The 12,753-nt window shown below is 42.2% G+C and overlaps 1 protein-coding gene and 1 non-coding gene across 2 annotated transcripts in view; both read right to left on the minus strand.

Annotated features, from left to right (window-relative positions):
* Nucleotides 1-3,439: 3,439 nt before the first annotated feature.
* The window catches only part of LOC116147623 (patched domain-containing protein 4-like), a 49,493-nt gene continuing 40,179 nt past the window's right edge, over nucleotides 3,440-12,753 (minus strand). Inside the window, exon 3 of the mRNA XM_064476071.1 lies at nucleotides 3,440-3,943. Coding sequence (XP_064332141.1) covers nucleotides 3,440-3,943 — 504 coding nt within the window. The remainder of the gene's footprint in view (nucleotides 3,944-12,753) is intronic.
* Nucleotides 4,656-4,728, minus strand: TRNAV-CAC (transfer RNA valine (anticodon CAC)). The gene has a single exon. It is a non-coding gene; the product is annotated as a tRNA-Val (tRNA).

Below are 12,753 nucleotides of genomic sequence, written 5' to 3' on the forward strand. Positions count from 1 at the left end.
ACCAAGGCACTAATGTCCCTGGCAACTGTCCACAGAAGATCAGCAAGACGCAGCAGGAGCCAGCTTGGCGTCTGTGTGTGATATTAGCCCATATTTCTCCTTCCAGAAAGAGGAAACACATCCACATAAAGCAAATGAGGTGAAAAAAAAAAAAGCTGACAATGAGTTATAAATTAAATTAGTGGCCTTCTCATCAGTTTATGCTTGTATAGAGAAAGGACGTTAGGATGGAGATAAAAGAGGTCATTTTAGGCTTTTTTTAAAAAAAGTGTTTTAAGTCTGGATTTCTCTCTCTGAAATCTTTTCTAGAGAGAACGTATACCTATGGTCACCTTCTTTTCTAAGCCTAAATCTGGAGTGTGGAACTCGACAAACATACCTTTGCTGTAGGAACGCCAGGCCAAAACATAAAAATTGGTACAGGCGTAAAAAAAGGCAGGATACAAAAGTTCAGTGTGCACGCCTCCGAAATGACATTGGGGATTTTAAATGGATGAGTGGTCAGAAAAAAGAACAATCAGATGCAGCATAAAAGGAAGATAGATGGTCAAAAATAGGATGGTGGAAAGCGTAACACCTCAGCAACAGACCCAGCTTCAGGGATCAGTTCTAATGAGGATGAACGGTCTGAGTCCTGCAGCATAATGGAGTGAATATTCACTCCCTTAAAGAAATCCTTGCAGGAAGATAGGAAGAGAAAGAAGTTTACAAAAAAGAGCTGGGCTTCTTTCCCTTACAGCTGACGAACATTGGATTATGCAGTTTTGACACCATGTAAACTAATTCATCAAAGGACTAGTTTTAACCAATGCTGTGGGTACCAGCAGAAGATGAGTATCTGCCCGACTCAACTTACTGATGCTCAGTATCGCATTCATCTCACCGCCGTCACAGAGATGTGCTCCGTGTGTCTGAGGCTCTGCACGCAAGGCTGTGATTTTTCATTCTAAAGCAATCTCTCTCTCTCTCTCTCACACACACACAGTCAACAAAGGAGAAATAGAGATTAGAAGGTTGAGGATAATACAAACTTTAAATGGTTTTATAAAGGAATGATCAAATTCTAACTTTGGTTGAGGGATGAAATGAATAACATGGGAGGATCTTCAAAATTGAAGACTGAGGAGTCCAGATCCTTCATTTAATAGATGAAGAACTGGGACAAAGTGACTCTAAATAACTCGCCCAACGAAACATACAAAAGTGGAAAAGCTGGGATGAAACCCAAGATGTCCCCGTCCTGTGACCTATCCCTTCCTGCCATTTCAATCTTGGTATCTTTACGATTAGGATCATTTTACAAACAAAACGAAGCACAACAAAACCAGCTCCCCCTTGATGGAGCACATATCTTAAGTAAGTTTATATGTATGGGTCTACTGGTGTTATATTTTCAGAACATAGCAGAAGAGTTCCTTTCAGAATATTTTATGAACATGAATTGCAGGAATGCTGAAAAGCAACCATCTACCAGGCTTTGGGAGTCAGCACTGCCCGTGTCCAGGGCTGATTTATGATTGAAAACCAAGAGAGGAGAAAAGTGTAAAAAGTGTTGTTTTAGGGTCTCGACATTTTCCTCACTGTGGCATTCAGTGTTCTTATTTTTATTTTTAAGGAATGAAAACACCACTGTGATCTCACATCTGAGCCTATGATACAACTCAGCATCACTGGAGACAAGTTTTCTCCTTACGTGTATGGAATCTGTAATTCTATATGCTATAGAATTTTCCTGGTCAACTTTTCCACCACCTAATTAGATTTCCACCAGTTTTACTACAAGTCCTCGTGGCTCTAACGTGTCTAATTTGTCCATTCATCTTTGTGAATCACGCTGCATGATTCTTATATTATTATTTTAAGTCAAGAGACTTAGCCCCTAAAATATAACAAGTATAAATGGTTCAAATCTAGGCCCATCATCATTGGTGAAAAAAAAATTTCATACAGTTCTTTAGTAACTAGAAAAACTCTTTCTGTTCACAAGATGAACATACATTTAAAGTTCTTTTGGAAATGGAAAAACTCTTTTTGTTCACAAGATGAACATGCTTTTAAAGGTGATATGCAGAATGCAAGGAAGACTTTCTATTTCTTGAAGTCAGGGTCTGTTTTCTGTTCATCACTGAGTCTGCTGCACTTCCCACACCAGGTTAACGACTAAACCTTGGTGATACTTACTGAGTGCTTACTCTAGACTGTTAGTTTTAGGTACATTCTGTTATGTGCAAAAGCCAATTCTTTGACTTTCTATCCTCATGATTATTATCATCCCATTATTAGCCTCATTTGATACAAGAGGAAACTGAGGCTTATACCGAGATGAACTAACAGGGCCACAAGGAAGATGGGTTTCCAGATAAATCCACTTTGCTGTGTGGCTCGCAGGAGTGTTTGTTTAGGTCAAAAGGAAAAGGGCCCAGATCACCCTGAAGACTTTCTGACCACATGTCTACGTCTTCTTTTACTTGATAATAAAACTGTAAGTTAGGGCTGATGTTAACCTGGGGAGCGAAAGGCAATTCTCTGATAGCTGAAGACTCTCCTGTGTATGTCAGTTTACCACCTCGAGGCCATTTTTACAGCTTAACCTCCAAATCGCTGCAGGTAGGGAGCTGTATCACATCTGACAGAGCTCTTTGGTGGTACCACAAATATCACCATGATCCTCTCTTTTCTGATAAGGTCCATCAATCTTGTTGCTGAACTCACTTTTCTTCCCAGACCTGATCTTCTCTTTGGCAAACACACACACACACACACACACACACACACACACACACAGTCTCATGGCCTCACATACCATTTTCCAGACCATTTATGTACATCTGAGAAAAAACATACAAGAAAGGGTAATCTTGACTAAAGAGACTCATGAATTAAATTCACCTGCGACAGAAAAATTTGAGGACACATCTCTAAGTGGCTGCAGGAAATGCTTAGTTTAAATGAGGTGGGAAAATGGCGTATATCCTCTGTGAAAACTTTGAAATGAATTAATAATCAAAGCTTAAGGAAGAGGTTCTTTGAGATTAGAACATATCGGTGGTTCTCAGAATTTTCATCCCATGATATCCACTCTTCGCCACCATCAACTTGAGGATGCAGCACGAATATGAACCACAACATTTTGTGTGAAGCAGGTTTTGAATTTCCTTAACCCCGTAATTTTCAACCTGCAATTTTTTGAGGAAGCTGAGTAGAGAACTGCAATCACATGTACTTGAAAAACATTTGACAGCACTGAAGTCCCTGGGGCAAATGGGAAGACGGGTTGGTCAGCCTATAATTTACTGAAAAAGACGTAATCAGGTGAGACAGACACCACCCCAAGTCAATGTCAGCGCATCCCACAGGCACACTGACGCAAAATTAAAACAGACTCCCACCTGAGAATTCAAGAAATGTACTACCTTGCCCCAAACCGGTAAGAATCCAATTACCACAAGGATGGATATTTACCCATGGCGAAGAACGGGATTCCCAGCAGGGTGGAGTTGTACTTTCCGTCGGTGATGAAGAAAACCCCAGCTGCCGTGACGATGGAGATGCACACGGTGAGCACCCCCAGGAGGCCCAGGAAGGGCTTGCCCCGCAGACAGTCCTTCATGGAGCTGGAGAGGGTGGCCGTGGTCAGGATCAGCACGAGGCTCACCAGGACCTTGCTCCTGGCCAGGATGCTGGTCTTGTGAAAGTCTCTCCAGAGGCTGAAGGATGCTAAGGAGTAGAGCTGGAGGCCCCGGCGCTCCTCCTGGAGCCTCCGCATGAGCTTGCAGAACTCATTCTCCCACTTCTCCCCCAGGAGGTCCTGGGGGGCAGAGCCATAGGTCTGGAGGTAGTAGGTGATTTGAATGGCTCTGGCTGACTTGACCCGCTGGTCCTTGCTGTTTGGCACTTCCACTACTCCGCCCAGCTGGTGTCCAATAAAACTGCTCCTCCCATCCTTGAAAACAGAAAAAAGGGGAGACCTAAGTTACCAGAGGGAGGCACACTCCAGGGAAGAGAGTCTTACTCTATGTGAAGGAGCGCAAAAGGCAAATGGGTAGGCTCTAGCGATTGTGGAACTAATGTGGGTGGAGCAGCATGTTAGGAATTCATATCCAACCTTTGGGGGCTACATGGGACACCATGCAAGGTGAAGGGGATCAGAGAAGGTGCACAGGGCATCATGAAGTTATACAAGACTGGCCACATGCATAGGGAAATGTACATGAACATTATTTGCATCTCATCCACACCTTCACTCTCACCCTTTCCTTCTATGACAACTCCTTTATGTGGGATCAAGTTTAAGCATTCAGTTTCAGCCAGAAGCGAAGCCTGGCATGAGTTAACAACTTTTCAAAAATTAAAAGGATGATATATGTAACAGAAAGACGCTAAACTTACTAGGGTTAACACACACTCACAGTAACATGCATGCGAAACACACACGAAATGTTACAAACATCCATACTCCTTTATATTCTGGGGGGTGCAGCTGTGTATTGCAGAACAAATTGAGGAAAATCCTGTTTTTCACACATAATTTAATAGGGTTGAAATGTTTTCTAAATATAATGTGAGCACCTGTTCCCTCATCACAATATTCCTTTATTTATTTTTTAAAATTTTATTCGGGGGTGGCAATTAGGTTTACTTATCTATTTATTTAGTGGAGGTACTGGGGATTGAACCCAGGGCTTCATGCATGTGAAGCATGCACTCTACCACTGAGCTATACCCTCCCCCCACGTTCCCTTTAAGTAACTGCCTCAGTTGTAGGCTGGCCAGAAAAACACACTGGACAATACCCTGACATGAGACTGATAAGACCTCAGGTGGGGTTGTTGAAAATCACCTCGTTTTCAAGATTATACATGAAGTAGAGTAGACAAGATCATAAGAGGAGGGTATGTGTAAGAGAGGTGATCGCTCATCTTTAAGGAACACAAAGGTGGACACTGCGTTGCGGCAACAGGTTCAGAGCAGTACTTCTCAACCCGTGTTCCTGACACTCAGAAAGAAATCCCTGACAGTGGTCGCCAAATTGTAATCAATTTGGATATATCTTATTCGCCTCAACTGTCGTGTACTTCAGTGGCAATGGCTGTCAGATGGAATGTCAAACCCAATAGCGGGCTGCGAGAGATGGAGAACAGTTCTGAAAGTGTGCGTCAGGTCCTGGAAGAGACACAGGCACAAAAGAAAATTTATGCCGTGAACAGGTTGTGTGTTTGCTGCATCAGGCAAGACCTTTATCTCGTGAGGATATGAAAGTGTAGAGTCAGAACAGGAAGCAGTTCTTTCTAGGAGGGCAGTACAGGGGGGTAACAAACCCAACAGTGTGGGAACCACGGTTGTTCTCACAGAGCTGTGAGGCACTGGACACTCAAGAGGCACCTGTAACAAGTGCTGTGGACTTGCTGAGACCAGACACCTGCATCTGAGGCACCTGTCTGTATCTGCTCCAAAGCCACCCTCATCCCTGAGATTGTGCTGAAACACAAAAAGTTCGAGACGTGCACAGAGAGTACAAATACTGTTGGTAGGAGCATCAAGAATTGCAAGAGACAAATTCTGTAGTCACTCTGTGGACCCATTTCCCCCCGCATGTTAAATAAAAACGATCTTTCTATTTAACTCAACCTGACCAACTCTCAATGAAAAACATATTTCTAAATAAGAACGTACTTTGAGGGCTGTTTTCCCCTTGGCTTGGTATATCTCCCACTTTCCACGGCATCTTTGTAATTTTCCCATCTTTTTTTTTTTATTCCATATAAAAATCAAACTGAAATTCTGGCTGTAGATTCCCAAGGCTCTCTTTAAAGTAAACTCTGTGGGGTCCTCCGGTGAGATGCAGATGGAAAGGGAGTGCAGCTCTGGGGAAAGAGGAGGAAATCCTGCCCCAGCATGCTACCCTGGTTTCTACTTCTTTGAAATCCTATCTGTGACACTGACCTGTGCTTTGAATGATTTGAAAAAGAAAGTATTTCAGAAGCTTTATTTGTTCACCTAAGAAGGAACAGTTCCATCTGTCTTTACTCATTTCTGTCATCAAAAAGACTTCTCAGGGATCTTTAGCAGCGGAACGAAGATTTATGCATCCCTCAGGCCTCATTTGGAGATTATAGTGATCAAAGAGGGTGCTGATAATGTGCCTGGACAAAAGTCAAAATTTTAAAGAAGGCAAAGTGTAGATTTTTAAGTAGCTGATCTATATTAGGTTTGGCTAGCTGCTCTCATCCCTTTTGAAATTGTCTCATTTCCACTTTTTACAAAAATTACTTCATAAAAGATATGCTTTCATCTCATTATATTTAAATGAATGTAACAAATAGGATGAATTTCTCTTTCTTGATCTACCCTACAGCATGCAGCAAGACAAAACAAACAAGGTCTTTGGACACCCTTAAATCCAAAGCTCTACTGAACAGTCTGCACCTTGTACAAACCATCGGCCCAGTCACCCTACTCACTATCGTCCTGAGAAAGACACTTTTATACATTACTTGTAAGAGCTAGTTCTACTATTTTGTAAGTGGCGGTAGTTTCCCAAACAAATCAATTTATAGGTGCTTCTGTGTCAGAGAAACAGTGAATATAACATATACTGCAATTATCCAACTGGCCCAGGATCTGCCAGAAGTCAGGTGGGAATAATGGAGCGGACACTTAATCATGTGACCCAGAGTCACGCGACCTGGGCTGCAGTGTGCATCTCAGGCCAATCGGATTAGAAGCCGTTGGCTGGTTGATTTCCCCTTCTAAGTTTCATTTTTCTCATCTATAAAATGAGTGACACGAGCATATGAGTAAAAATGTTTACACGCCATTGAAGAAATTTTTCAGCTCTGTCACTCCGTGAATTGCACTGACATCAGCAGCTTACGATGAATTTAAGTCCCATTTAACCCATATCCCTAGGTCCACTTCCGCTCTTCCTCAGTCTGTTCTTCACTCTGAAGCCCAGGCCTGCTTGGACAGTTCTCAGTGAGGCCACATCATTGCTGCTGGTCTAGCCCTCAGACCTCGTTCCCTGAACTCTGCTCCAGCTGTTTGGGCCTCTCTTCCTACTCCTGGAATGCACTAATTTTCCCCTCATGGCTTTGGCACCTGCTGACCCTTTGTCTGGTCCTCTATGGCCAGGGCCACTTCCTCACCGAGGTCTCAGCTTCAAAGGGACCCTCTGGAACCACACGCTCTAAAGTGGTCACCTCCTTCTTAGCAGTCACTCTTTTACTTAGCCCTATTTTATCTTCTTCCTACTAACTATTTCTATGTGAAATAAGCTTATTTAATGATTAAACTCCTCCTTTCCTGTCTCCTCCATGAGAACATATTCTTATTGAGAGCTGGCACCTTTCCTATCTTGCTCGCTGGTCATTTCCCTGGGCCTAGAACAAAGCCTGGTATATATGAAACACTCCATAATCTCTGACTCAGTGAATTCATCCTGAGGTGTATTTCGCTGCTCAAAGGTTATTTTTAAGCAGCGGCTTCATTAAGACAGGAAAAAGTAAAAGGTTTTTACCAAGTGTCTGAGGACAAGAGGAACTCAGATGAAGAGAGGTGTGTATAGAAATGAGAGGCTGGTAGAGAAAAAGTAAACTTTATACTTTTTAAGATTTCTTTTATCTAGTCTACTTTGACTGCGCACCAAGCGTTTTCAGTAAGCTAGTGAACAGAGGGGAGGACTTGGTACCTGGGGAAAGGATTTGCATGCATCACGGCCTGGAGGCAAAGAACAGCACTTGATGGTCAAGAAACTGAAGGACGTGATGGGACTGAGGCTGGAGAAGGAAGCGGGGCCTCTTCTGTAAGGGCCATGAAAGGTTTAAGTCTAGTAAGGAGCTGGACTTAACTGTCCTGTAACAGGAAACCACTGGGGAGTGTTAAGCAGGGGACTGGTATTTGATTTACCCTGCGGAGTGCTCTCTCCTTACACTGTGGCAAATGATTTAGGGAGTCAGGGTGACTCTAAAGGAAGGAGGTCAGTTAGGAAGTCCCTGCAGTATTTTGGGTTCTTGATGCAGCATGAAAAAGTGTCATCCCAGGCCACCTCTGGAAGGTAAACTGTGCCACTGTGAAATCAATAGAATTACAGGTCACATCGCTGTCTCACGGCCAGGAAGGCACCTCATCACGCTATTGCTCCAGGAGCAGTAATGCCAGAAAAACAAGATCTGGTGTTCTTTCGGTCTTACTAGGTTTACTACTTTGTAGCTCTTAAAGTTACACCCACCCCATCCACACCTCCACAGTGGAAGAGGAAATTAAACTCATAGAGACAAGATCAAAGGACAAATTCTCCAAGAGAGAGGAGAGGAAAGAGACATCGAACTATTGTCATAAACTATTGTGCAGAGAACAAAAATGACTCAGCGATGCTTTGAAATTAAAGGGAAGTCGGTGTCGTGTCTGTTCACACAAGTGCGAGGTGGACATGAGGACGCTTTCTGAGACTGCAAGATACTTCGGCAGCACAGCTGCCATTCAGCTGGCACTCCGTGTCTCGTGAGTTTCGATGAGGTGGACACAGCAAGGATACTGGAAAGCTTTAGCTGGTCAGTTGACCTTTATTGCTGGAAGGAAAATCTCCCCATGTACGGTAGGTAGGGGCGTTTCTAAAGGAAAGGTACAATTTGTGGTGGTGGTTTGTTTAAATAAGATTTTTTAAAAATCATGTTTATTTCCTAACATCTCTCTTTGTTTTATTCTCAACACTGGATATACACACAACATAGGATTAAATAAAACCATCAGCTATCTTGAATTTCCTCTTTAGAGCTTCACTTTAGCAAAAACGAGCAAATGACGAGAAAGCAAGTTCCTACAAGGTCATTAGTTTGAAAAAAGAATCAAAAGTCATTTTCCAAATGAAGAATTTAAAGCATTAAAGTGCATTAATAAAGAATAAATCAGATTTCTCAGGTCCTATTACTAAGCTGGAACAGTGCAGTGGTGTGTTTTTGATTTTTTTTTTCCAAAGTGGAAGGTTAAAAGCGCAAGGTTTCTGTGTTGTTGACATGAAATAAGCACTTCAGCCAACAAGAAGATAAAATAAGGCTAACAAAGCGCTCTAGCCTATTAGCTTTTGCACGTGTGGCAGACTCAGCCCTAAGACTTAAGAGCTTGATTTGCATTATCCTGGGTAACTCTTCCAGCCTCTCTCTGAGGAAGCGGTATTCAGAAGTGGCCTCAAGTCACCCACCAGGACCCAGGGGCTCAGCCAGAGGAAGTCAGCGTCAGGTTAAACAGCCACGTTGCACAGCCAATCCCCTGGTTCCCGTTTCTGGCTCATAGTCTTAACACAGCTGTGCATATGTTTGACTAATTTGTGAATAGACTTGAATGAAAGGAAGAACAAAATAGCAGTTATGGACACAGACTCAAGAGTCCACTGTCTCACTCAGAGTCCCAGGGTGAACACTGACGAGCTGTGAATGTCTCTTCAGCTTCATTATTGGTTAAAGTAAGAATCATAAAGCGCAGTGAGGGTCAAGGGTGTTCATGCATACAAAACGCTTAGAATAGTGTTTGGATATTATTAGGACATCATAAATTAAATATTTGAGTGATACTGTTGATTTACTTAGCCCTCTAATATCATTCCACACTTCCCAGCAAATGTCTGTAATGAGATGGGAGGAACAGAGGGTGCAGGGTCCGGACACCTGGCTGTAAGCTCCCGTCCTGCTGCTCCACGCAGGGTGAGAGAAGACAAAATGCTTGGCTTCTCTGAATGCCAACTCCCTCATCTCCAAAATAAAATATTTGGCTTATAGTCTCTCTAAAGACCTCGTTAGCTCTGTATTTAAGGATTCATCCGTGGTAAAATCATGAGACAAATACAAAGTAGGCTAAAGAAGTCTGCCCCAAGGGAAAAAAAAATAAATAAGAAACACAAGATGACCCATGTTCATTTCCATAGGAACAAGAAGCTTTTTATCCTTTTTTGACATCTAGACCCGGTAGCTTTTTCTTCTCTTAGAGTAATTTCCAGACAGAATTTTCCTCAAATGGAAAAAGATCAAGAATTTGCCTCACTTTACCGAGATGTAAATCATCTCTCAGTAGCCCAGAGAAATTAATTTATTTCTTAGGTAGTAAATTCATTTTTCCTTCAGGTGTCTATTTCATGAGCATCCTCTGTACTATACTGGCTTGCTTATCACCTAGGGTAACTACATTTAATTTCTCTTCAACTCATACAAAACCTTTACACACATTTATATGTAGCGTGTGGAAGTAGGATCAATATCCACATTAAGTGCGAAGCATATAACAGTGACCCTTTTATTCTTCTGTAACTCATATTTGTGACCCTATCTCTGAAATTTCCATTAAAAATAATATTACTATTTTAAGTGAGTCTTTCACAAAGGGATCACAATGACTCCTTCGGACAAATATTCTGTGTTAAAGGAGACTGAGCTCTGATGCAGATCCATACAAAGGAAGCTGGCAGGAGCCCTCGAGGAATGCAGACAGCCTCCTTCCGGGGAGGGATTGAAAGTCCACCATTAGCCATTGTAGCCTTTCCTTTGGGCTAAGAAACTCTCCCAGAAAGACTCTAGGTGACAACCACATGCTCTCTAAGGAGAGTGACACCTGGGCCATCAGCACTTCTGGGCGGAACAGCAGACCAGACTAACAGACTCCAGAGGCAGACAGACCTCTGTGAGATGGAATCACTAGCCTAGCAGGGACTAAGAGGACTTTCCAAAGAAGGTGGCATCTCTGCTGAGACCTGAAGCATGAATAACAGTCATCCAAGTGAAGATGGGGGACTTAGTTGGTGAGAATGGGGAGGGACGGTCTCCCAGGCAGAATGAATAGCATGTGCAAAGGCTTAGAAAGGAGGGTAAGCATACTGCGCTCCTGGGACTTTGATAATGAGGTGGAGGCAAGACTGGAATGCAGAGATCGGAACCGGTAGTGAGTATGGAGATTTGCCTCTTCCAAAGCTCTCTTTGGCTGTAATGTGAAAAATGAACTTTAGGTGTGCCTTGGGGATTGGGGGGGACACTAGAGACGGGACATGGGGTCATTTTCCTTTGCCTTCCTCACAGCATCATCTAATCTAAGATTTAACCTAACGGATTGGACTAACTAACTGATTGGCCTAACTGATTACCTAACTGATCTAAGCCAAGACTTACCTAACTGATTGGACGAACATCAAAAAAAGATTTTCAGATGTGATAGAGTGCACACTATTCTGGAACTAAATTTCCCCCACACCTGGGTTTTTTTTTTTTTTTCCCAAAGAACTACGTCTTCCAGAGTGCTGAGGGATTCTTGGAGAAAAACTTACTTTCTAGAGGTGCAGGGGTTGCTGAAAGTAACCTCCTTATTTTAATGACCTCCATAAATCTAACAAATTAAAACAACACCCATGTTAAGTGTCTAGGAAGGAAAATTCTAGTCCATGTGTAGAAAACAAGACTGTGACAAATAAATGGAAGATAAAGTCTCTTCTTTGGAAGCGTTTATACTTCTTTTATGGAAACAAAGCCCATCAGATGACAAGAAAATAAAGCCACACAGGGCATTAGAACTCAGAAGGTGCTCCTGAAGAATCAAGACAACTGCTGAGGGCTGCAGAGTAACATGCCTACAGCACGAACTCAACCACGTGAAAATAAACATGCACGTGTAAAGGTTCAAAGGAAATTGTCAAAATTTTAGCATTGGCTCTTGTTTGTTAGAAAATTATAGGTCATGTCTGCCTTCTTGGTTATTTAGGCTATTTTATACTATCTTTTTAAAAAAAACCTATTGACTCATCAACTAAAATAATAAAAATAAGTGTGCTAAAGGAACAGGATAAAGGATAAGTAGAAGTGGGAGGGGTAAATTAGGTAAGACTTGTAATCAAATTTCACTTAACAGGCGGTGGGAGAGGAGGGAAGCCCAGGGGTCGGGACTCCCTCACACCCAGGCTCAAGTTCTAAGCAGTTTGCCTCGTGGCTTCCAAGTCAACTTGAGTTATGCTGGTTCATTCTTCTTCATGAAGGACTGTGGTTTTGCCCGCTGAGACGTAACGAACAACAGTATTTTACTTAAGAGTTACAGGTGAGTAAGAGCAGATTCCCGGCTTCTAAGCATAGGGTAAAGCACTAACACACACTTAACTGATCTGACCTTGCCCTTGGCTAAATGTTTTATTTTCCGAGAAAAGACCATGAGGACCTTGGTGGCTCAGCATTGCTCCCCTTGTACTGAACTTGAGTTCCAAAATGCTCCTCATGAGGTTCTTTTTAATTTTCTGTCTTTGTATCTTTCCTTCCCATGCATTTTTTTCCTTTAATCAGAAAACAAGGGCCAAATTACCTGACCAATCAAACAAAAAAATATGTTTGAGGATTTGCTATGCATAAAACATCATGCTAATAAGCAAAAGCTGATTTCTTTTTCTTACATTATCTGGATAATTATAATCATACAGCACTAGATTACAAGATTGATTAAAACTTCCAGGAGATATGCCATTAATTTAGGCAGTTTGAAGATAGTGTTACCATTTATGGACTCCTTTTTCCTAATTTCTATTTTTCTTTGCTTTCCAAGATTGTATTACATTTTCATTCAAAGCAGCCTCTTCTGATAATGAATATGTGTTGCCTTTTACCATTATTTGTTTGATCACTCCAACTAGACTTCCGAGTTCAGTGAAGATAGGAAATGAAGGTGGTACCTTTTTCTGGCTAAAGGGGACTAGCTGCGGGCATGCATCTCAAGGAAATGTAGAGAAATCGACATCGT

Source organism: Camelus dromedarius, chromosome 19, assembly GCF_036321535.1.
Source record: "Camelus dromedarius isolate mCamDro1 chromosome 19, mCamDro1.pat, whole genome shotgun sequence".
NCBI lineage: Eukaryota > Metazoa > Chordata > Mammalia > Artiodactyla > Camelidae > Camelus > Camelus dromedarius.